At 50.9% G+C, this 24,415-nt stretch overlaps 1 protein-coding gene across 1 annotated transcript in view; it reads right to left on the minus strand.

Annotated features, from left to right (window-relative positions):
- Positions 1-24,415, minus strand: part of LOC139407034 (midasin-like) — a 45,915-nt gene that overhangs the window by 6,748 nt on the left and 14,752 nt on the right. The window contains exons 29-86 of the mRNA XM_071150324.1: positions 23,900-24,038; positions 23,566-23,704; positions 23,207-23,337; positions 22,873-23,011; positions 22,628-22,757; positions 22,212-22,469; positions 21,840-22,037; positions 21,397-21,605; positions 20,981-21,103; positions 20,636-20,833; positions 20,407-20,514; positions 19,728-19,916; positions 19,528-19,617; positions 19,081-19,344; positions 18,489-18,756; positions 17,966-18,125; positions 17,415-17,531; positions 17,122-17,330; positions 16,827-16,975; positions 16,398-16,597; positions 16,001-16,230; positions 15,678-15,791; positions 15,356-15,485; positions 15,029-15,135; positions 14,757-14,890; positions 14,450-14,610; positions 14,075-14,195; positions 13,630-13,843; positions 13,288-13,534; positions 12,926-13,049; positions 12,596-12,763; positions 12,076-12,290; positions 11,441-11,846; positions 11,142-11,254; positions 10,349-11,018; positions 10,059-10,220; positions 9,593-9,875; positions 9,143-9,381; positions 6,967-7,062; positions 6,495-6,589; positions 6,206-6,330; positions 5,837-5,998; positions 5,501-5,684; positions 5,182-5,365; positions 4,759-4,912; positions 4,392-4,538; positions 4,142-4,268; positions 3,922-4,027; positions 3,622-3,737; positions 2,960-3,364; positions 2,624-2,844; positions 2,306-2,443; positions 1,842-2,023; positions 1,429-1,590; positions 1,062-1,199; positions 694-832; positions 280-455; positions 20-151 (exon numbers count right to left, since the gene is read on the minus strand). Of these exons, the coding sequence (XP_071006425.1) occupies positions 20-151; positions 280-455; positions 694-832; positions 1,062-1,199; positions 1,429-1,590; positions 1,842-2,023; positions 2,306-2,443; positions 2,624-2,844; positions 2,960-3,364; positions 3,622-3,737; positions 3,922-4,027; positions 4,142-4,268; positions 4,392-4,538; positions 4,759-4,912; positions 5,182-5,365; positions 5,501-5,684; positions 5,837-5,998; positions 6,206-6,330; positions 6,495-6,589; positions 6,967-7,062; positions 9,143-9,381; positions 9,593-9,875; positions 10,059-10,220; positions 10,349-11,018; positions 11,142-11,254; positions 11,441-11,846; positions 12,076-12,290; positions 12,596-12,763; positions 12,926-13,049; positions 13,288-13,534; positions 13,630-13,843; positions 14,075-14,195; positions 14,450-14,610; positions 14,757-14,890; positions 15,029-15,135; positions 15,356-15,485; positions 15,678-15,791; positions 16,001-16,230; positions 16,398-16,597; positions 16,827-16,975; positions 17,122-17,330; positions 17,415-17,531; positions 17,966-18,125; positions 18,489-18,756; positions 19,081-19,344; positions 19,528-19,617; positions 19,728-19,916; positions 20,407-20,514; positions 20,636-20,833; positions 20,981-21,103; positions 21,397-21,605; positions 21,840-22,037; positions 22,212-22,469; positions 22,628-22,757; positions 22,873-23,011; positions 23,207-23,337; positions 23,566-23,704; positions 23,900-24,038 (10,445 nt within the window). The remainder of the gene's footprint in view (positions 1-19; positions 152-279; positions 456-693; positions 833-1,061; positions 1,200-1,428; positions 1,591-1,841; positions 2,024-2,305; positions 2,444-2,623; positions 2,845-2,959; positions 3,365-3,621; positions 3,738-3,921; positions 4,028-4,141; positions 4,269-4,391; positions 4,539-4,758; positions 4,913-5,181; positions 5,366-5,500; positions 5,685-5,836; positions 5,999-6,205; positions 6,331-6,494; positions 6,590-6,966; positions 7,063-9,142; positions 9,382-9,592; positions 9,876-10,058; positions 10,221-10,348; positions 11,019-11,141; positions 11,255-11,440; positions 11,847-12,075; positions 12,291-12,595; positions 12,764-12,925; positions 13,050-13,287; positions 13,535-13,629; positions 13,844-14,074; positions 14,196-14,449; positions 14,611-14,756; positions 14,891-15,028; positions 15,136-15,355; positions 15,486-15,677; positions 15,792-16,000; positions 16,231-16,397; positions 16,598-16,826; positions 16,976-17,121; positions 17,331-17,414; positions 17,532-17,965; positions 18,126-18,488; positions 18,757-19,080; positions 19,345-19,527; positions 19,618-19,727; positions 19,917-20,406; positions 20,515-20,635; positions 20,834-20,980; positions 21,104-21,396; positions 21,606-21,839; positions 22,038-22,211; positions 22,470-22,627; positions 22,758-22,872; positions 23,012-23,206; positions 23,338-23,565; positions 23,705-23,899; positions 24,039-24,415) is intronic.

Here is a 24,415-nt window from a genome sequence, read left to right on the forward strand (position 1 = left end):
TTTCCTAGTTAAAGCTTACCTCGTCCCCTTGTTCGTTGATCTTCTCCTTTTCCTCCTCGTCCAACTGTTGGTCTTTGTCGTCTTTGTTCTTGTCTTTTTTGGGGTCTGCTGCATCCAGGTTGTCGTCCTTGGCGACCAGTTCTGATTCCCCCTGAAGACAAACAGAATAACAATTACTAAACGACGAATACAGTAGATAGCTGACTGGTCGCAAGTGGTAGATACTGCACTCGCTGTCAGATATGTAAACAGTTTAAATCAAATTCTTTCTCCCCGTACCTGGTCCATTCCTTGGCCTGACTCCTCCTCGTTGTCACTGCCCTCTTCGTCATCATCATCCTCATCACCCCACATCCTCTCGTCCAGCGTGTCCGTCTGGCCCTCGCCCAGGTCACCCATCTTCTTATCCAGATCTTCATCCTCCTCTTTGTCAGACTCCTCCTCGTCATCTTCACCTGAAAAGGAATAACCAAGAGCGCTTTGCGATGTGAGACCAGGGTTGGGTTTATTAGGGCGTGCAACAGAAAACTGTTTTGCAACAGACAATGAAAAATGAGCGTTTTAATTGGACAAATTCGAGGTAGTCCCTTAATGTTTCAGTCTATTTTCTCCCATTGCTGCCTAATGAACATGACCCAGGAGAAAGTTCAGACTGCCATGAGGCTGTGTGCGTTATGTGGTCCGTCTTCCCACCTGGTTCTTGCTGGTCTCCATCATGCATCTGGCCGTCAAAGTCCTCGGACATCTCGATGGCGTTGTCCTCCTCCTCAATGTTCTTCTTGTCAGGCTCCTCCTCCTTCTTCTCCTGGCCTTCCTGGAACGTGTCCTCCACCTACGACAGAAACAGCCATTTTAGCTAGCAAAACGTTATAACTTTTGGGATGAATCCCAACTCTCACCAAGTATATTGTGTTTACTTAGTCATGTATGGATGTCAGTGGGAGACTAAGTGAAAATAGACTTTAGTGGAAGTTAGGATTTGGCCTTTCATGAGCAACGCTAGTCAAAAAAACATAGATCTTATAGTGTCTGCATTATATTGTCGTTCTTGTAGGCATCACCTGCTCTTCATTCTCGATCTTGTCGCTGACGTCTTTGGTGCCCTCTCCCTCTCCGATGCCACCGCCCTCATAGTCATGGAACTCTGTGGCCCCCTCTCCGTCCCCTCCCTCCATCAGCTCCTGGGGTAGACAGAAGCCCTGCAGGACAAGACAACAGGACAATCAACCAGAAAAAAAATAACTGCGGTACTGTAGGCACCATTGCAGCGTAGGTAACTTACCCAAACAGTAGAAATAAACAGGTACTGAAACGACAGTTTGTCCTAACGTTTTTCACTACTTAAATAAAATGTTTTTAAAAAGTTTCACAGAGAACCTGATAGTATGTCTTAAAGCAGATCCCAGTAGAATGGATACAGTACACTACCTTCTGGGCTAGCTCAGTGAAGATGCCGGCCAGGACAGAGAGCAGTTTCCCAGTGCTCCTGTGGGCTCCCAGTGACACGGCCAGGTAGTAGCGTACCAGCTCTGAGTACAGCCCCAGCATGGGCTCCAGACGCGCCAGCAGACTGCACGCCTCACTCAGCTCCTAAACACACAGCACACGGGACAAAGGAGTAAAACAGAAGGTCAACGGAGACGTATGAATATCATGAACAAAGTATTCTGAAACGACAGGACATCATCGCTCAGAAAACCTCAGGAGAAAGAAGTAATGAACTCCTATGGCGACTTTGACATCGTTGGCGTCCTTACAGAACCGTTGAGTTTCAGTATTATATGTCCACTACACTAGAGGGCGGTATAGGCTACAGTATATGCTGTGTTGACTGCACCCACCTGGAGCTGGTGAGACGGACAGGAGTCTCGGTGGACTCGGAGTCTCTCCACTAGCTGTTCCAGCGTGTCGCTGACCTCCCCCAGGGAGAGAGACGCCACCTCGGCTCCTAGCTCCTCCTCCAGCAGGCGGCTCAGGTGACCAGGCTTCAGCAGGTCCTCCTGGGGCGCCTCCTCCTCACCTTCTGGAACAGGCAGATTGGGAATGTCATTTCCTGTCCTATCAATGATCAACACACTTTACGGGACCCTAGGATTGATCACGTTAATAAATCTTGGCCCAGTCTCACTCTGGCTTGCTTGGTTTGCTTTTTAGACAGCTATTTCTCCTACAGTTCTCCAGCAACAACCACATAAGGACACAAAGAAAAGCCCCTCCCAGTTTCAGTCCGTTTTCTTCTGTTTGGTGCCTAGCGAATATGGCCCAGGTGTGTTATTGGAGGAAGACAGCAGGGGTCTCTCCTCACCTCTCTTGGTGTCTGTCTGTTCTTCTCCCTGCTGCTCCCCCTCCCTCCTCTTCACCAGGGTCTGCACGGCAACCAGCACTGTGTTGATGGCCTTTTCAAGTTCAGTAGAGAACTCTGAGCGGAATGTTTGCTGGTAATCTGAGAGGGGGGGGAAGAGGTGGAGGGAAATTTTAATTTAATTTTAACAATGTAATAACACTGTGATACAATTTTAACACCAGTGTAATACCAATGGAATATATATATTTTTTTTTGAAACGGGCATTATAATATACATGTGACGGATTGATTAACTAAGCATGATCGGTCTGTTTTCACCTGTGTGTCCGTGGCCCAGGGAGAGTAGCTGGGTCTTCCAGGTGGTGAACTCAGTCAGGGCGGCCTCCACCTCTCCTCTGACGTACTGCAAGCCCCGGGTCAGCCCAGGCTGGGTGTCGGCCGTGCCCTCGGGGGTGGTGAACAGCTGTTCCACCGCGGGCATCTGTGCCGTCACGGAACCCAGCCGGTCATAGCCCGAACAACACACAGAGAAGTGGCTCCTGGGGAGATGTGGAGGAAAGACATGAAGACCCAAGCTTAATGGTCTTATCTGTGTTAAGTTCCTGTTTAGTACTATCAGTATTCCTAATACTATCTTGTGCTCCTAGGCCTTACCAGGAGTGCAGCGCCCCCTGTGTGGACTGCAGTGCCACTGCATCCAGCTCCTCCTTCAGGCTCTGGGTTTGACCCAACATGTCCGCCACGCGCTGACTCAGCTGGCTCCAGGCCGGGTCTCCCCTCCTCAGCAGACACCCAGGGGGCTGCCTCTGAGACGCCAGGGGGGACGGGCACCTCAGGGTGGGCTCCCTCTGCCCACCTGACCCGTCCGTCTGCTGGGGCCCCTCGGGGCAACACTGCAGCAGCCAGGAGAGCTGTTGGAGGAGGGTGACACACTGCGCCGACAGGCCCTGGGCCTTGATCACCCAGGCCTGGAGAGAAGCCTGGGGGGGAAGGCCACCAGCGTCCTCACTGTGGGCCCGGAGGTGAGCCTGGATGCCCTGAACACTGACTGTTAGCCTCCTGCATGTGTTAGAGGATACAAGCCAAAAAGAGTGTTAGAAGGACAACTACAGATAGAGATACTCAAGTTGTCTCCCAAATAGAACCCTATTCCCTATATAGTACACTGATTTTGACCAGGGCCCGATGCGGAATAAGGTCCCATATAGGGAATAGGGTGCCATTTTGGACGCAACCATACTAAGAGACACACAGATTCTCTAAGCCAAACTGTAAGCTCTGAGGTGTAAGGTCATAGGTTAGAAGGTAAGGTTCACCTGTGGTGGACCCACTGCTCTGTGAGCTTGGCCAGGCGTCGCCTCTGTCTGAGCAGCAGCTTGAACAGGTGGGAGGAGAAGCCTCGGCACCGATCAATGTTCCCAATCCCCAGCTCCTGGAACACACACACACACAGTTCAAACTACGTCGCAGTTTTTCAGACGCCGTTAAGGCCATGGATATCCTATCATTTGGCACGTAACTCAGTGTTTTAGGCCCCATTTAGAACACACAAAATAACCAATATTTCGCAGTTGCAATGAAGTCAACCTGTCGGTCGTTCCATTTCAGTCTTTCACCTTAGCAGCGCTCTGGAGTGCAGTCATCATGGCCGTTCTGCGGGCCCACGAGCGGTAGAAGTACTTCTGACAGCCGTCCCACGCGGCGTTCATCTCAGTAAACAAACTGAAACAGACACGGTTCCATGCCACAGTCAACCAGGTACTCCGTGACGTACTGCACAGTGTATTATTTGTAACATGTGGTGTGTAGCAGCCAGGTGGGTGCATCTTGTCTTACCTGTTCTCCGCCTGCTCCTGGGTCCTGACTGCTGCCAGGGCGGTGTGCAGCTCCAGCGGCTGCAGACACAGGGTCTCCTCTGGATCCGCTGTCCTGTTCCAGTTCAGGCCCTTACGGTAGGACAGACCTGCACAAAGACAGCAGCGCCCCCGTCAGTAAACTCCGGTCATAAAATACTGTACAGCATCAGAGTTCTACCACACTGACATAAGATGCACTTGGGGTACAAAGTCTATGTGGAGGGACTCACCGATCTCAGCCAGCATCTTGAAGAGGTCAGACAGGGCCCTCTGCTTCTGCTGGAGGATGTGTTTGACCTCGGACTTCTGCTTCTCCTTCTCGGCTTTCAGGTCGATCGTGAGGCTCTGGAGGTCACGCAGGTTGCTGATGATCTCCCCTGAAATAAAAAACACATATCTATAGTCAAAACTATAATCATAGAGGGACTTTTCCCACAATCTAATCCGAGGCAAGTAGAACTTCAGCTTCTCATCCAAAACCTTTGATAACTTTTGTTTTTCTCATTGCCATTCGTGATGGATTCTCAACGAGGCAGCACAAGCAGACGTTTCTCATCTAGAACCTGTGAGAGGCCATAGTTTTTCTCCAGCTCTTACCGGTGAAGACGTCCAGGTCCTCAGAGAGCTCGGGCAGGGGGTTCTTCTTCACCAGGGTCACACACATCTTCCTCATCTTCCTGGTGAGGAGGGGAAGACGGCTCTGCAGAGATGAGGGCTCCACACCTGCCAGGCCCTCCTCTGGGGACTCACCCTGTAACACACAAGCACAGTCATTGCCAACATCATCAGAATGTAATGAAAGCGCTCTTTGTGGAGAGCAATACTGGTCCAAACTGTCATTTTACGAGTCAGAACAATAATGTTTTTGTGTCAGAACAGAACACTGATGTTGATACCATAGTACACATGCCATATTGCCATATTGACGTATATTGCCACATGCCATATTGACGTTGTGTATTATTGCCACTCGTCTGTGTGATCCGAGTGATTGTGGCTAGAGGGCGGTTTGCACTGCACCTGTAGGTCTCTGGCCTTGCCAGGGAGGGCGTTCTTCAGGGCATGGTGAAGCCTGTGCAACGGTGTATTCTCTTGGTTGGCATCCACACTGTCCAGGCTGGCACTGCCCTCCTGCTCCATCAGTGCCGGGGCACACGGCCCGCTCAGCGCTGCCTCAAACTTCTTCACAAACTTGAACAGGGTGCTGGGAAACCATAAGAGTGGTGGATATTGTCATGTATTTACTGGAAGGGGATCAAAGGTCAAATGGTATGGCGTAATGGTCATTTTTTTTAATACACAAGAAAATGAGGATCTTTTATTCAACAGGCAGTCTTACCGATGGGTCTTGTCCACCGACTGTTTGATGGACCAGAAACTGACGTCGTTCCACTTGGAGATCTTCACAAAGTCCTTGAGCTCCTTCTCAATGGGCTGGCGGAGCTGAGTGACTTTGGTCTGGATGCATTCTGAGAACTGCGTGTAGTACTTGTGCAGATTCCAGAGGAGACTGCAGAGAGTTTCTGTGAAAGCAGGAAGGACTTCCTAGTCAGGACTACATCTGCATGTTTGAAAAAGGTGAACACCAAGTCAACGGACTTAGCGCAGACTACTGTGTGTCTGTAAAAGTATGTATGTATGCATGTATGTGAGGGGACGCTGGGTTGGGTCCCACCTTGTCCGTGCTGGCTGGGGGCCAGGAGGAGGTGGCAGTGGAAGCCGAGAAGCATGGCCAACCGCGTGTGGTACTCCCCTAGCGTGGAACCCTCCATGAAGGCCTGCAGCGTGGACGACACCGTGGACAGGGACAGACTCTCCAGAGACAGATCGCCCTCTACTGGAGACAACAGAGGACAGGGAGAGTTAGCTGGCTAATACTCCAGTGTTCATTAGGACATGCAATGGAAAACGAGTCAAAACATTTTTTTCAACGGAAACAAAACAAAATGTGTTTCTTATTGGACAGGTCCAGGTAGTCCCTTCCTTGTTTTAGTCTGTTTACTTCCGTTCGGTACCGTATGAATGTGACCCAACATTTTCATACCTGTGCTGGTGTCCATCCTCTGCTCCTCCAGGTACCTCTCAACCAGCTGGTAGAGGGAGAACCAGTGCTTGGTGGATCTCTCTGTGTGACGCTTCAAGGCGTTGTCCAGACTGCTGGACCAACAGCTGTTGACGCGTAGAAAGAAAGAAAGTAGAAAGACCTTAAAGTCTAGCGGGTTGTGGGAAACCGGATCCATTTTTCTCCCATAGTGTCAAAATGCATGCCAATTGCTACACTACAATAACTCTTAACAGAAAATGATATCCAGGAGTGTAACCCTGTTATTTACTTGAGCTCCAGTTTGCGCCACTGGATGATGAGGTTAGTGACAGGCTCCAGCTCCCTCCTCAGAGAGACCTTGCGGCTGGCGTTGTTCTCCCACTCCTGAGGAGGGCAAAGGGGGTGAAGTTAGAACAGGGTTAGGGCCATTATAGGAAGATATGGCCCTGCATCCCAAATGGCACCCTATTGCCTTTATAAGGCTACTACTTATGACTAGGGCTCAGGGCTATAGGGAGACATTTGGGGAGTGGGTATGGAGCCCGGTCGGCTCGGGGATTCAAACCAGCGACCTTTCGGTTACTGGCCCAACGCTCTTAACAGCTAGGCTACCCTGCCGCCGCTGGATAGCCTGGTCACAGGTCTGTTTGTACGGTTCTTGCCAACTCCTATAGTCAGCATAAACATACTGCACAAACATACTGTATCTAGGACCAGGCTAAGAGAGGGAGAATAACAGCAGTAGTGGCAGGAGGACGCACCTGGGCTTTGCTGAGCAGGATCTCCAGGCCGTTGAGGAACTTGGCCAGTGGGCTGGCCAGACTGAAGCCCATGATCCTCTCCATCACCACCGTCAACTGGAACAGAGAGACGGAGACAAGCTCAGCAACACTAAACACCGGAATGCTTACTGACGCTGGTGGCAGGATGCATTAACCTACTGTTAGGTTCTTATTTTATCAGAGTAAATAACTCACGAACACTACAGACGCTTTTACCAAGTTTAATTCTTCCCAAAAGGGGCGTGACAGCTGTAATTCCATACAACCAGACATTTCTCATCATCACAGGTGTACTGTACAGGTGTACTGTACAACCCAGCAGCAGGACCGCTACCTACTATATTATATATATATATACACACACTGCTCAAAAAAATAAAGGGAACACTTAAACAACACAATGTAACTCCAAGTCAATCACACTTCTGTGAAATCAAACTGTCCACTTAGGAAGCAACACTGATTGACAATACATTTCACATGCTGTTGTGCAAATGGAATAGACACCAGGTGGAAATGATAGGCAATTAGCAAGACACCCCCAATTAAGGAGTGGTTCTGCAGGTGGTGACCACAGACCACTTCTCAGTTCTTATGCTTCCTGGCTGATGTTTTGGTCACTTTTGAATGCTGGTGGTGCTTTCACTCTAGTGGTAGCATGAGACGGAGTCTACAACCCACACAAGTGGCTCAGGTAGTGCAGCTCATCCAGGATGGCACATCAATGCGAGCTGTGGCAAGAAGGTTTGCTGTGTCTGTCAGCGTAGTGTCCAGAGCATGGAGGCGCTACCAGGAGACAGGCCAGTACATCAGGAGACGTGGAGGAGGCCGTAAGAGGGCAACAACCCAGCAGCAGGACCGCTACCTCCACCTTTGTGCAAGGAGGAGCAGGAGGAGCACTGCCAGAGCCCTGCAAAATGACCTCCAGCAGGCCACAAATGTGCATGTGTCTGCTCAAACGGTCAGAAACAGACTCCATGAGGGTGGTATGAGGGCCCGATGTCCACAGGTGGGGGTTGTGCTTACAGCCCAACACCGTGCAGGACGTTTGGCATTTGCCAGAGAACACCAAGATTGGCAAATTCGCCACTGGCGCCCTGTGCTCTTCACAGATGAAAGCAGGTTCACACTGAGCACATGTGACAGACGTGACAGTCTGGAGACGCCATGGAGAACGTTCTGCTGCCTGCAACATCCTCCAGCATGACCGGTTTGGCGGTGGGTCAGTCATGGTGTGGGGTGGCATTTATTTGTGCTCGCCAGAGGTAGCCTGACTGCCATTAGGTACCGAGATGAGATCCTCAGCACCACAGACTGTCCAGGAGTTGGCGGATGCTTTAGTCCAGGTCTGGGAGGAGATCCCTCACGAGACCATCCGCCACCTTATCAGGAGCATGCCCAGGCGTTGTAGGGAGGTCATACAGGCACGTGGAGGCCACACACACTACTGAGCCTAATTTTGACTTGTTTTAAGGTCATTACATCAAAGTTGGATCAGCCTGTAGTGTGGTTTTCCACTTTAATTTTGAGTGTGACTCCAAATCCAGACCTCCATGGGTTGATAAATTTGATTTCCATTGATCATTTTTGTGTGATTTTGTTGTCAGCACATTCAACTATGTAAAGAAAAAAGTATTTAATAAGAATATTTCATTCATTCAGATCTAGGATGTGTTATTTTAGTGTTCCCTTTATTTTTTTGAGCAGTGTATATATATATCCTACTTAAGACACTCCTCCTCTCCAATCCTTACATCTTATGGTTAATCAGGAAGAGGGTAGTAAAACCCATATTACTCCCTTCAGGGGATCTGACCTCAACCCCTCCTTCGCCTAATCCACAGATGTTCATCTGCTTCCCGTATAGCTATCCTTTGATCTCCGTCCACCCAGCACATTCCACAGCCGCTCTGTCTTTCTACAGATCTCACGCCTTTATATACTGTGTCTGATCTATTGTGACTTTAATATCTCAACGTTCAACATTTCGAATCCAACCCCGTTAAATTTCTCTCTTGTGAAAGCCTTTGGATTAAGTAACAAGTAATATTCATTTAAAATAGCACTCAACTACTAAGATCAGCAAACCCTTACACGGGGATCTGAGATACGAGACACTTATAAGCCCATAGGTTGGGTCACTCATGGTTCTTACCTGCACTAGGGCAGGGTGCTCGGGCCACTCCTCCAGCCTCTGTCTGACAGCCAGGGCCAGCTGTTCCAGTACAGGCAGACACAGGCGGGCCTCGCTCATGTTGGGCTGCTGGTAGAAGTCATAGGGCCCGTCTGGCTGGAGGGTCAGGCCCTGGGGCCCCGGGGTCCCCTGGACAGTGTTCTGGAGCAGGGCGCTGAGAAGCAGCTGGGTGCCTGTCATCTGCTGGTCCATCTCAGAGTCTGAGGGCCACGCGGGGGAAATACCGATTTAGACAAAGTCGTAAACATTAGAGTTATGGAAATATTCTAAAGAGAAGAGCAGGACTCAGTTAAATCATATTATAACATGTCTGTAGGAAGGGCTTAAAAGTCCCGACCCCTCTCAATTTCAGGTTTTGTGTAATTGTGTAGCTATAAATACAGACATGGCATGACTAAGTGTACTACCCACCCATGAGATGGTAGAAGTGTGACATCACAGGGGCTGTGGTCTGATAGGAGGAGACTAGAGCTTGGATGTGATCTCTGCTGTGAATGGCTGGAGCACTGGCCTGGTACCACAGTGATTGGGTGTAGCCCAGACAGAGGCGTTGATGGACCTGTACCACAGTGTTCATACAGGCTGGAGACAGGCAGCCAGCATCGCTGGGATCTTCGGTCACTTCCTCCTCCTCTGGCTCTCCCCTGTCTGCCGGTCCTTCCAGACTGGGCTGGGCAGTGATGTCAGAAAAGTCCTGAGGAGAGAGAGAGAGAAGAGAAAGTCAGAGATGAGAGAAAGTGAGAGCGAGAGAGAAAGTGAGAGAGAGTTAGAGAGGCAGGTTGTTTACGGTTGCAAAAGTTGACTAGGTGATAGTGAAATGTAACAAACTAAAGAGAGATTACATTGGATCCATTGGCTAGCCCTGACGTGACTGTACCTTGTTAAACTGGGGGAAGCAGCGTCTGAAGTCTCTCTCCTCTTGCTCGTCTTCGCTCAGGCCCGTTCCGTGGAGTCTGCTGCGGTGACGGTACAGACTGGCCTCGAGCTGCTCTCTCTCCCGTGCACGTCTTTCCTGCTCGTCCCACTCGTTCACCAGAGCCTGGACATACCGCATGACAAACAACATGAACACTGGTTGGTCCACCTGACTATCAATCAATAAGATCAACAAAAGCCAATCAAAAAGTCGACATCCAATGTTATCCAATCAAAACGTGTGACGCCCACCTGACAGATGTGTCTGAAGAGTTTGAGTGTGTCCTGGCTGAGCTGGCCTGTGGAGAGGGCGTGACACTGCAGGTACAGCAGAGCGTTCAGGAGTAACGTCCCTGGCTCTGGGACCACGTGATCTGGGTCCGGCTGGGGCAAGAGCTTCCCTAGGCCCCTCAGAACATCCATGCAGCCCCTGGAGCACAGGTAGTCTGCCCTGGCCAGATAAGAGGGCAGGCTGGGGGAGATGGAAGGGAAAGCCAGTAGGCAGGACACCAGCTTGGGCAGGCCAGGAATGGGGGTTAGGGAGGAGTCCACCTGGGATGCCACCAGCCTCATGCCGTGCCGGAGCTGGAGGATGGCGGTCCTCAGGGGCCCCACCACGTCAGGGTACAGCGGGTACTCCTCCACCAGCCTCTGGGCGAAGCGGTGCTGCGATGCCTGCCACACAGCCTCCTCCTTCAGCAGGCTCTGAGTCCCCGACCTGAATTTGGGGCCACTCCCCTGGAGGGCTTTCAGCAGGTGGGAGAGCAGGTCTTCCACAGCGGCCGGCTGGCCGATGCTGCAGAGGTAGTGCTGCAGCTCCTGGAACAGCCTGCCGTACTGGGGCTCGTTGGGCCTGCAGGCCTGCTTCCTGGAGAGCTCTGCTATCTGCTCCTTCACCTGCTGCATACGGATCCACAGGTACCTGCGGACACAGAGACAATGACGTTTAAAAAGACCCCATCTGGCAAAAACCAGTCAACCAGAACATATATTGCCATGGTGTCTGTGGACACGTTGAGTTCTGATACTGTGGACGGTTGTTCACCTGATGCGAGGATGCTGGAAGCCGTCGGTGGTGCTGCTCTCCTCCAGCTCAGCTCCGGTCAGCAGCTGAGAGGACAGACTGCGTCCTCGCCACTCCTCCTGCAGCAAAGCCAGCTGGGAAAGAGAAGGAAGGGGCACTGTCGACGTCACATAATGGGGGAAGAGAATGACCCTCAACTCCAATGTTAAAAAAAGACCAGAGAAATAATATCTCCTATCATTACTACACTCTACAAGGTTGAATTCAGAGACTGCTGGATTCAACTGGATTCAGAGACTGCTGCATTGACAGTGGCCCACCTCCTCCTGGGCGTAGTCCAGCTTGTAGGCCCTCTTCACGGCCGGGTCGAAGATGGTCTGTGGGGTCCAGGTCTTAATCTGCAGCAGGCCCATGTTGACCCAGAAGACCCCGGAGCGGACCAGCTGGCTGAAGCCCTGGACGCGGATGGAGCCCTGGACTCTGTTCTGGACAAAGTGCTGCAGGCAGGTGAGGAGGGCGTCCAGCAGGCCTTCGGGGAGCAGGTTGGGGGGCAGGAAGTCCCTGAGGGCGGTCTGGACCTCCTGGGCAGCTACCAGAGGGTCCTGGTCCTCCACCAGGCTCTCGCAGGTCTCGGTGTAGCCCTCCTGCAGCCCCGGGGGGAGCAGCTCTGACAGGGCCTGTAGCTGCCTGCGCAGCACCACGCCCTGCAGCCGCAGGTCAGTTCTCCTGAGAGAACCAACAAAGAGAGGGTGAGACAGAGATAATCTAGCCGATTAAAATGGATATTAATAGTAGGCCTTGTAGATATGCACCAACACCATAGATTGTGTGCACCACTCTTGATATAGGTAGGGTAAGGACTTTTCTTATTGATAGTGTCAGCGTTCTATATGTTGTTTCTGGTGATTCCTCTCTATAAGCCTGGGGTGCGCGTGTCTTTCTCCAGCGCGTGTACCTGAACTCGGCCAGGGCCGGGACAGCCATGTTGTCCCACAGCACGGCGGTGACGTCTTGGAGCTGCTCGGTCCTCTCCCTCCACTCCCCTAGGGTGACCCGGGACGAGGACAGGAGGGACGTCCCCGTGGGGTCCCAACGTCCCCCTGTCTCGCTGCTGCTAAGAACCCCTAACATGCACCTGGACCACACTGCTTTGCTCAGCATGTCAGGACCCTAGAGGTGACGCAAGGAGAGTGAATGAACGCCTCATTTATGGAAAACTCCAATTCAATTAAATAATGAACTAAATCCCGCCCACCAGCCGGATCTGTATGTGGTACAACTGAGGTTAAGGAGTAAGAAGGTTAAGAAGTAACATATTGGAATCGGAATGGCAGGAAATGGAATTCAATTCAGTGATGTAAATGGGTCCAAATCCTGATGCACAAATCAAACCAACATCATTGACATCAACACACATTGAGATTGTTTTGGCAAGCTGTGAGCCTCTCTAATATCCTACATGTTACATTAGCTACCATTTTATCAGGTCCCAGAGGTGACTTGGATGATATCATCTGGCCCTCAGGACACAGGGGGTCCCACTTCAGCCAGCGCTCGGGGTCAGCCGTCACACTGCTGCTCCACAGGGCCGACAGGGCCTCTGACAGCAGATCACACCACACAAACTGCAGCTCCTCCACAGGCTGGGAGGGGAAATGCAGGCAGGCACCACAGTCAACAACACATGACACAAAACCACATCTTCTGTTCTGTTTGAGGCACAGGTACAGGGATGTCCTCTTGAAGGACAATACAACAACATGATAAATCAATTACACTGAGGGTAAACTGGTTGAACCACTGACCCGGTCACTGCTGAGGAGGAACCAGAGGGGCTGGAGCTGGGTGACGTTCATGGGGGTGGACTGGAGACAGAAGCGCAGGTGTTGGGAGACCTCGCGACGCAGGCTGTCCTCTGACTCCCTGTCCCTGTGGGCAAAAGTCAACACTGGTTAGTTATCGATACAACTACATGGCACAACAAACTTATTTTTTGATGGCGTTATTGCTGCTTGTGGGTGACGTGTCTAATATGCCAAAGATGACACATTTGAAACGCTACATACTTTCAGGCATGATTCAAAATCTGATTCAGTAAAGGGTGATAAGTCCTCCATCCGTCATGAAGTGTATGTCCTCCATTGACCCAGTTTGGCCGTTCTCTTACCCCTGTGTGAGAGCCAGCTGCAGCAGGTCGGTGCTGAGCCTGAGCTGATTGAGGACGGCCAGCTCCTCCATGAGAGGCCAGAGCTGGGCCCTGCGGCTGAGCTGCTGTAGCACCTCTCTACAGGGAGGCGCGCTGTCCCCCTGGTCCCCCTCGTCATGCACGGAGGAGGGGCGTACCTCCAGAAGGCCGCACGAGGTCATGTGATCCTGCTGCTGCTGGACGCATGACACCAGCCTCTCCAGGACACCTGGGGCCAGGATAGAATGGAATAATGAATAGTTACACAGATGCAAACACACACAGATCGACACATAGACACTTCACTCTGCAGCACCAGGTTACCGGAGTTCTGGGGCTCTAGCTGGTTGTTGGCTAGCAGGACCAGGCCCCATGCTTCTAGCAGTCTTTCCTTGGTGTCCAGGCCCAGAGCGGCTCCCTGCAGGCGGACCAGCTCCTGTCTCCACAGGGAGGCTGTGTTGTCCAGCCTCAGGTCGCCCACGTCCAGGGCCCTGCTCAGGACCCTCAGCTGGGAAGCACACTCAGCCACAGACTCCAGCTATGGGAGATGGAGAGGGAGACAGCTTCATGTAACATGGACGATCTCCATGAACTCTACCCGATGAAGGTGTCTGACAAATACCGTTATGCAATGTTTTAACTTGTACAATAAATCATAGATCTTTCAACTTCAGTTAGCACCTCTACTCCACTTGAGTGCCAATAACAGTTAGGGCAGTGTAAAGGTGTTTGTCAGAGTGGATTGAATGCTCTCTCTCTTCCTCTGTACCTTGAATGGAAGGGGTTTCCCCAGGGTCTTCTGGATCCCCTTCAGGGCGGTGGCCACGGTAACAGAGGTGGACAGAACGGTCTGGATGGCAGCCGACACCGTCTGGAGCTCCTGCTGACCACTGGAACAGCAGGGCAGCAGAGGGTAGTTGTCAGTCATTACATTGCAGCCAGAAAACACAAAGTCTGCCTCCACAAATTGCCTATGTTAGTACGCTGACTCCGGTCAAATGTCGTGAACGATGTAGGGAATAGGTGACGTGACAACTTTTACTGTCAAGTCAAAGTGTTTGATTCTAAATGTCCAGAAAGTCAGTCGGAGGATTCGAAATACTGACTCCTGGGTAAAAAAAAAAAAAACGAAGACGTCACTCACTCATGGGTGCCATCTCCCAGTAGCAGCTGTGGCAGCCGGAGGATGAGGTGTTTCTGGACCCACTGCCAGTGTAGCGAGAGGACCGACACTCCCTGGGAGTCGGCAGGCAGCGAGTTACACACCTGCCAGAACCGGTCTCTCCACTGCAGCAGCTGCAGGATCTGTGGACACCATAGATCCTGTTAATTACCATCGTTCTATTCCATTCCGTGGTGGACACACACACACACAAGTTAAGCAAAGGTTGACGACGGTTGCTGAACGAGAGAAACTAAAACGCAATGACTACGACGGTATTACGACGAACCTCGAACATGAGGTGGTCAGATATGTAGGGTTGTCCAGTCTGCACGGCCTGCAGTGTGAAGGTGTCCCACAGGTCAAAGAAGGAGCGCAGGTGCATCAGCACTGGGTGAGGCAGACGACCAATGTCCACCGTCCCTTTAACAGTCAAAACAAAACTCCATCAATATTAAAACTCTCATATTTCCACAGTCCCCCCCCAATTACCATATACTTGACCGAGGACTTCCCCTGGGTTTTGTTCAACATGGTGTACTGTACAGACGAATGCTGTACCTTTGGAAAAAGCAGTGGCCAGCCTCAACGCGCTGTTGTGTGCTGATGTCTTGATAGCACAGCTCCCCACCGCAGCCCTCTCCTCTCTGTCCGTCAACAGTATGATCCTGTTAGGACGCACATCACACCCAGGTTACTCAGCAACCACAGCCCCCGGTGTAAACCCAGTCACTAAACATCCAGACGACTGGACAGAGGTTGAATCCCAAATGGCTCCCTATATGTAAAAGGCACTAGTTTTGACCAGAGCCCAATATGCCCTGGTCAAAAAAAGCTGTGCACTACATAGGGAATAGGGTCCAATATGGGACACAGCCGGACACATACCTGTTGGCCACTGCGTTGAGAGCCTCCATGAACTCCATGTACCTCTCCTCGTCCTCAAAGTTGCACGTGTTGGCCAGAATGTCCAGGTACTGCTTGTTCCAACGCATGTCCACCAGAATCCTGTAGTCATCTAACAAGAACAGACGTGACCATTAACGTCAATTGTGCACATTTGTGAAAAGGGATTGTTTTGACGGGAGTTATGGTATGTAAGATCTGTGCAAAAGAGCTGGAGGGTGTTCGGGAAATAGCCGGGGAGGTTTTTATTGTGTACAATCGGTATCTAACGTATACATTGAGAAATTGAGTTTGTTTAGCCTACCTGTGCTGTGTGGTTGCAGCAGCTCAGTGAGGCACTTCCCCTTCACAGTCAGCTTGCTGCTGAACATGGCCTTCAGAGCTCTGTTCCCTGCCTCCAGCTGCACCAGTGCCACCTCTGAAACAACAAACGGATCTCAGAGACGTCCTTCAGAGTAACCTGCACCACAGACAGACGGCTACAAAGCTCCACTGACCACAGAGCAGTCCCCTTGACACAAACAGTAACATACACCAAACGCACACCCCTGGTAGGCAGCAACAAAGCTCCATTAAGGATGTTTTTTTCTAACTAAGGAATAAGAGCAGTGCGTGGAGCTCCCCTACCAGGCGCGTGCTTGTAGCTCTTGGCTAGGCTGGAGAGCCAGGCAGTGCGGAGCATCCAGTCGGAGTGCGAGGCCCTTTCGATGAGCAGCCTGACGGCGGTGGGTAGCAGGCGTAGGGCGTCACCGTCCTCCACCAGGTCCACCACGCCGCCGGAGAACACCAGACCCTCGTGCAGCGCTGTCCCGCTCTGAAGCGCCCTCTGGAGGTCACACAGGCTGAGCGGACGGCTCCTGGTGACACACGCGCAGAGACGCACGTCAATCCAAAAGGTTTGCATTATAGCTACAATAAGACCCGGTAAAACGCTGGGGCCTAGTTCTAATCTGTTTCTCCAGGCCTCTGAACATATGATCAGTAAAAACTCCTGGCACCCCGACCTGTGACCTACGAGTCTCACCTCTTGCCCTGCATGCTGAGCGTGTTGAGGCAGAAGGAGAGGACCTGTCCGTCGCGGAGGACCGAGGAGAAGCAGGAGTCCTCCGTGGATAGCAGGGCGGAGGGGAAGCCGTCGGGCCACACCCCGGCACACAGCAGCCCGCTGCCCCAGTCCTCTGTGTCCAGGATGGACAGGCGACGCTCAATCACCTCCTGGGCTTGCTGGAACAACACAGAGCAGGGGACAAAACATGTAAAGCTTATAAATATGATAGAATATAAATGTAGGAGAATAAAAGTATATTGGACAGTGGGATGTCACTACGTAGATCTAGACTGGTCGCCGGGGTATCCTACATCACAGAGTAACAGGGAGAGGCTGATTGGTTGAGGGTAGCGGTGAGAGTTTCATACGGTGGTCTATAATAGACAAGGTGGTGTTGGTTGGTACCTGTTGGCTGGCGTTGGTACGTTGGCAGAGGGAGTAAGCCTCACCACAGGCGTGCTGTAGGGCACTGGGCAGGTCCACCCCTCTCTGCAGCTGGCAGGACAGCAGGGCTGCAGCGTGGAGCAGGGAGGAGACGCATGACGCAGGGGAGTCTGGGTGGACAGAGAGATTCGTATCAGATGACTCCTCCTACGGATACCTTTGATTTGGAAGAAACAAGCAACGTGCCAACCCCAGCTGATATCTAACTGATATCCTCCATCTTTTGGAGAGGTTTCTCGCAGTGCCCAGGGCTTACCCCAGATGCTAGCTTTGATGTCGGTGTGTATCTCGATCAGCAGGTCAGACACACAGTCTCCGGTCACCCCGGCGGTGTGGAGTACAGTCTTCAGGTCCAGCGTGTCCCAGCAGACCCCCTCGTTTTCCCCTGGGATGTAGATCTCCACCCCTCGGTTCCTCATGGCTCTGGAGATCGCTCCATGGACTGGGTCCATGGTCAGGAACAACCTAAAGGAGATGGGGAGACGTGATGAGTTGAGACCGGACTATCCAAACAGAGTGTGTGTGTGTGTGTAACCTTTTGTATTGTACCTGAAGTTGGGGTGTGGGGTGATGGAGGGGGTGGTTCCGTCGATGACCCCGCGCTCGTTGATGGTCAGACAGCCGCCGGGCTCCAGCAGGGCATTCAGACGGTCCAACACAGAGGGACTTAACACAAACAGAAACACAACACCCATTTACCACAAGTCTACCATCTACAACACACTCTGGTGGCATCCTGCATCAGACCAAGGGTTAACTCAAACCAAGGGTTTACTTGAACCAAGAGTTAACTCAAACCAAGGGTTAACACAAACCAAAGGTTAACTCAAACCAAAGGTTAACTCAAACCAAGGGTTAACACAAACCAAGGGTTAACACAAACCAAGGGTTAACACAAACCAAGGGTTAACACAAACCAAGGGTTAACACAAACCAAGGGATAACACAAACCAAGGGATAACACAAACCAAGGGTTAACACAAACCAAGGGTTAACACAAACCAAGGGTTAACACAAACCAAGGGGTTCAGGAACTCCCTGTAAATATAACAGTATATTTTCCTTCAATGTGATCATTTCAGATGCAGGCCATTTCTCACCTGCAGAAGTTGACGTTGTCCATGAGCAGCCAATCACCAGCCTGCAGGGCCTGCACCAGCATGCCGTCCAGCCACTCGAAGCCTCCGTTACTCCAGCCGTCCTGCAGCTGGGCCAGACGCTCCTTCAGCAGGGTGAAGTCCATCTGCAGCTTGGACATGTCTGGAGAGAGAGGGTGGGGGACACAGAACATAGAGTTTACACTACTCAACCAGAGTTTATCACATGAAGACGGGTAGATATTTTACCTCGAGCAACGATACGTGCCGTGAGCAAAATGCTATGGTTAGTTTCCCCACCGCCCCAGTGTACAACGACCCAGTGTACAACGACCCAGTGTCGTCCTTCTTTACTGCTTGCGTCAAACATTTCATTAATCAACTACTCATACACAGTCATCATGATAATGATCGTCTGTTCCAGAGGGAGCTGCCTGGTCCTGACATGACCTCGAGGAAGATGCACTTGTACCTTCCTGCCCGTGTGTGCTCTTCAATCAAAATAAAGTGCACAAATATACCGTACCTGTGAACACCTTGAGTTTGGTGTTGAGCTTCTGCAGCAGGAGGATGATGACCTCCAGTTTGTTGAGCGCCTCCGAGGTCACCGCCCCCCCAGTCCTCTCCAGCCCCTCCTCCTTCAGCCAGCGGTAGAACAGGCTCCAGGTCTTCAACAGGAACTCGGTGTCCTGCACCCCGGCCCCGTCCAGCGACATCAGGCCCCGCCGCGTCACCATGGCGACGATGTAGTCCACGTTCTCCAGCACTTGCTGCCAGGGCCGCACGATGTCCACCTGGAAAGAGAACGGACCCAACTCGGCACTCCGGAAAGGAAAACGGAAGCCGACCAGACCCGTGCTGCAATCCCAACTCAACCAGCACTATAACTCAACACTCAATACTAAGAGCTCACAAACGCTACAAAGAACTTGGCCCTACAAAGAAGCGTGTATAGTGTGCGTGTTCGACTAAATTGCAGTCGGACTGTACGGAATTACTGATCTACAAATCACCTTGTGTTCCTAATTACTACTCATTAGGTGTCTTGATCACATAACCACTCTGCTCATCGACTTGCTTAAACGGATCCTCTCCAAAGTCTCTCTGTGATTGGTTACCTGCTCGAACCCTCCCAGCAGCTCGGTGGTGTCCATGGCGCTGTTCATGGCCATGACGCGGAGGCGGTGTCCGGTGAGCAGGGCCAGGAGGCGCACCAGGCTGGTCTTCCCGCTGGCCGTGGGGCCCACCAGCATCGCCATCCAGCCCATCTCCACACACTTCATCAGGGACTCCAGGGGCCGCAGCGCCTGGTGGGTGATGGACAGAGGAGGGTCCAGGGCCACAGGTGCACCTCCACTACGCTGGAGCACAGAGAAGCCCACCTGGATGAGAGGGAGAGAGGAGGGGGACAGAGAAGAGGGTCAATTCACTGTCTCGATAATCAGCTCTGAATGACACCATTTTATCAGTACAATCAAAACATTTCTTGATAATATCTTTCAATAATAATAATAATATTAATATCTTTCAACCGAAAATTGGATGGAGTTCACAACATGACTGACCTGCAGATTGAGTGGAGTGATGTGGAATTGTCTTGATCCGGTGTAGGGCTCAAAGTCCTCACCAAACACCTTCCTGAACACAGACAGCACCTGAAGACACAAAACACATCAAGAGATAAAAAATTTAAAAAGGAAGTTTGAACACAACCCCACCGAGTAAAGGTGCTACATATGTAAAGGAGGAGTTGTAGTCTACATACCTGGGCTTTGTCTGCCTCGGTCCTCATCCTATCAGCGTACACCAACCCCACATGCTGACCCGGGTTGAAGAACCCTGGCGATTGGTCAGCCTGCATCAGCTGACACCAGCGGAACATGTCACGCAGGTTGAACTCCCAGGGGCCTCCTCTCTGACCCCACTTCCTCTCCACAGACACCTCATGGACCAGCTGTGAGAAAATAACAATGCAATACAACTTTGTCCATTAAAACAAATATATGTTTTTTAGGGGAACAGAGTTAAGGAATATGAGTGGCTAGACAAAATGGTGTTTAAGACAGCCAAAAAAGGATAAGGAGAAATATGGTGGCCAACAAAGAAATGGGGGGGGGGGGGGGGGGCTCAGTCATTTCATGACATTACAGGTGGAAAAGACAAAAACAGAATTGATTCTCTATCAAACAAGTCCTCAACATAAATCAGAGGGACTATCGTGACCGATTTGACAAGGACAATGTTTTTTGGTCACTTTGCCATGCACTAATGGCACTAAATGTGAGGAACATCGGCCGCAGCTCTACAGGCTGGCGGGCATTGTCCTTGGCTGTGAGGTCAAATATGGACACATGTCACCTCCCCAACGGTCACAGAGAGCCAGAAAAACAAAGAGTTGAAAAGGACTGAAGGGGGAGTCAGTGTAACAGGACTGCTCTACCTACCCGGTTGTTGAACTGCACCATTTTAGAGATGATCTGATTGTCAATGTTTGGGAAGATGGAGTCTCCTATGAATTCCATGTCTTCACTGGTCAGCTGATCCACAAACACCTGAGAAAACAGGTGAAATGTCTGTTTATTTTTCAAATGACTAAAATATATTCAAATCAACCATAATATTTATTCAACGTATCATTACATATATCTAAAACACTGGCTCTTAATCACTTACCTGAGTGAATCTGTTGAGGAAGGATTTGGGCAGGCCCTTGCGCCCCCCTCCTTGAGTGAAGGGGTTCTGGCAGCCAAAGATCTTGGTCTTCTGGTGTTGTACCTGGAAGCTCATGCCCAGCTCTGGGATGTAGATCTCAGCACGGTGGTCAAAGCAGGCGTTTAACCCCTCCAGGACCGACTGTGATGCCAAGTTTAACTACACAGAAAAACACAGAAAAATAAAATTGCATTCTTCTCCGAAACATCTCAATTATATCACCTAAAACAACACAAATTCAAGTTTATACAAATGTCTATTTGCTGGGGAGTTAATAAAAAAATAAAACAGCGAGAGCCCCCCCACCTCATCCAGGACAATCCAGTGTCCAGCCTTCAGTCCAGCCAGGAGAGGGCCATCCCGCCATGCAAACTCTCCCCCTTTTCCTCCCTCCACAGGCAGGTCGGTCCCAAACAGGTCTGTCACATCCTGTCCGGAAAGGATATGACATCATACATAGGTTTTAAAAGTGCTTCCGCAAGTCCATTACTGTGTTGTTAATTCCTTGCTCATTTAATTCCACAATCTTATGAATTTATACCAGTACAACGATACGACAACAACATGTACCTGAAGTTGAAAGTTCAGAAATGACATAATAATACTATATAGTACACACATATACAAAATATGAATCCAGAAACTTGAAATTGGCATAATCGTAGTAAAGCCTTCTATTTTAACACAAGAGTCCCAGTGAAAGTTAGTGTACAGTGTCTTACAGTCTGCTCAGAGAGGTTGATCCTGACCAGGTGGTTCCCAGAAGCCTTTGCCAGGGCGGCCACCAGGCTGGTCTTGCCCACTCCAGGGGAGCCCTCCAGCAGCACGGGTCTCTGCAGCTTCAGGGCCCGTAGGAGCCTCTGGGCGTTGACCGCTGTGGTGCCTGCGGCTATGGCATAGTCAGTCAGGCTCCTGCTTTCCCTCTCCGGGCCTGATCAGAATCAAAGGACAAAAAAAACGGATGGAAAAAGGAAACAAAAATCTATGAAAAAAGGTAAACACATTCAACACCAACGACACACAGAAACTGAAGGATTTTTTTTTTTTTACAAAAACAGATCCATTAAACCACATGCTTCAGTCTTGCTTCCTATGGCACCCTATATAGTGTACCACTTTTGACCAATGGGCCCATGCTCTCGTCTAGGATCAAAGCGTCCCACACCTGAGGGGATGTAGAAGGGGTCGATGCCAAAGAAGTCGTCCCCCCAATGGGGCTCCCTGGACAGGCTGGTGTCGTAGACCCTCAGCGCGTCTAGCATCTCCTGGTCCAGCTTGGTGATCCCAGCCAGTTTGGTACTCAGGAAGCTCAGACAGGCCCTGCGCGCCACCAGGGCGTTCTCCGCAGCAGACGCCGTGGTCCCTGTGACACCATTGGAGGGGTCGCGTGATTAAACAATTCTAGTAGTTACTAAGCCTCTCACAACAGCAGCCAGCGTCTTCCACGTGCTGTGTATTCTAGCCACACATAAGCAAAATAGATCATTTGCTGTTGTAATCCCACACATCATCAACAGTCTGCGTCTCGGTGTCTGACCTGAGCCGATGCCGTCCACGTAGACCAGGCACGCTGCGTGGATGAAGGCAGTGACCGTGTCCAGCCGGAGGTCCCACTCGGCCTCCTCCTCGCCCTCGTCCCCCATGGTCATGAAGCCGTCGGCGTCGCGCTCACACACCAGGTTGAGGAAGTTGACCCAGGACAGGATGTCCCTGACGCTGACCACGCAGCGCCGCCCAAAGTCCTGGTTGGTCAGCCAGTCAATGAAGTCCAGCATGAGCTCGGCGATGTGTCCTCCTGGGTTGGGGGTCAAAGGGTAAACACATTTGAAGCAAAGCTCGACAAAAACTGGAGAAGACTATATAAAATATGCAGTCAGACTATTCTAGACTATCAAATGCTACTCCTAGATGAATAGCTGTATTATGTCTGTGGTGTGTGGAGGAGAGGAGTACCTTGGTGGTCGCTATCGTCCAATGAGAGGCCAGTCCTCAGGTTGTGCTGGATGATCTGCACCAGGTCACTGCGGCTGTTACTCTGGGGGCACCAGATCTCAGTGAACCTGTTCCTCAGCGCAGGTGAGAGCTGGACACACGCAGAGAAATGTTAACAAGTTGGACTGATCATCCACCTAACAAACAAACGTGATTGTGGTCCTTTAGAGGCAGAGTTAGAAAATAATAGAATATAGACTGTTCACCTCCTTCTTCCCGAAGTCTCCCCCAGGGTTCATTGTGGCTACCAGGCGGAAGTTCTGCCCTGCTGCAATCACCTCCACGTCGTCGTCATCGCCACTTCCTTTCTCTGCCAGCACCAGAGACTTCTCCGTCTCTAAGACACTGAGCCAATCAGAGAGCAGGGTCAGAGCTTAGAGGTCAATGCCGTCTAATGAAGTGCTATACGCTAATTCTCGTGAGGAAGTGGCCCTATTCCCATATCCACACTAGCATTCCATTTAGAATGAAGTCATGTATCGGGGAAGGATCCTGAGTCGTATACCAGTGCCGATATTGGAACATAGTCAGGGTGTGTACCTGTTGAGTCTCTCCAACACAGAGTCGTCAGCCAGGGAGATCTCGTCCATGAGGAACACCCCTCCCTCTCTCATGGCCAGGACCAGGGGCCCGTCGTGCCACTCAAACAACCTGCCGTCCTCAGCGTCCGCCTGTACCAACGCACGACGACGGGAGGGGGTCAGTGGGACTGCATTATCTGTTGCATTATCATTTGTGACTGCATGATCTTTACCCATACAGCATCATTTTATTGAATTTATTTTTTGACCTCAGTAAGATAAAAATGCCTTATGAAGAGTTTATGACGGCTCCATTAAGACTTATACGTTCATAGTTCCATCTAGATTGTGCCCAATATCAGTGTGGTATCCATCTACCTGCTGTGTCCCAGTGTGTCTGACAGGACGCAGGCCGCCCAGGAAGTCAGACGTCTCCATGTGCAGGTGACAGTTGAGGGAGAAGAACTTCTGTCCGGCCAGCGCAGCAAAGAGCTGGCAGATGGTGGTCTTACCGCACCTGGAGGGGGGGAGAACTTACATTCTAACTGATCTGTCATTCTGGAATCTAATACTTTAATGTAGTGGTTTCCGGATAAGTAGACACAGATGTGTCGTTCTGTAGGTACTACTGAGCCATTCACTTTACCATGTTCGCTTTGGAAATTATATTTCTGATTCAAATGGACAATCAGGGACTCCGTATGAATCGTACCCAGTGTCTCCCACCAATAGAACAGACTCCCCGAAGCGCAGGGCCCGTCCCACCAGCACGGCCAGTCTCCTCATCCCCCGCGTCCACACCACGTGACGGAACTCCTCGGGCACTCCCGCGATGCTGTCCACGGACGGACCTGCCAATCACAATAACCCAGATTAATTCTTCGGACACGCTGACCAATAAAAATGGCCGGGCTAAACTTGATGGAAACCATTTGAGTACGTTACGCAAAGGGAGGTGCGTAATGTCATTCCAGTTGAGACGGACAACGCCACGTGACACACATTCCATCCACTTCACACTCAATATTCATGTTCACACACTATTGTCCCTAAATAATGGAGAACAGTGACACCTCGTGTTGTCAACATCTGAAGTACATATTGAGTACGTACAAGCGCGGGTAATCTGTGGTTCCTCTTACATGCACTCACAGGACATTGAATGTCTTGTATTGAACATTTTCCACACCACATTCTGCACTTTTGACATTATAGCTTTAGTTGAATG

The sequence above is a fragment of the Oncorhynchus clarkii genome, chromosome 4 (genome assembly GCF_045791955.1).
Source record: "Oncorhynchus clarkii lewisi isolate Uvic-CL-2024 chromosome 4, UVic_Ocla_1.0, whole genome shotgun sequence".
In the NCBI taxonomy this organism is placed as follows: domain Eukaryota; kingdom Metazoa; phylum Chordata; class Actinopteri; order Salmoniformes; family Salmonidae; genus Oncorhynchus; species Oncorhynchus clarkii.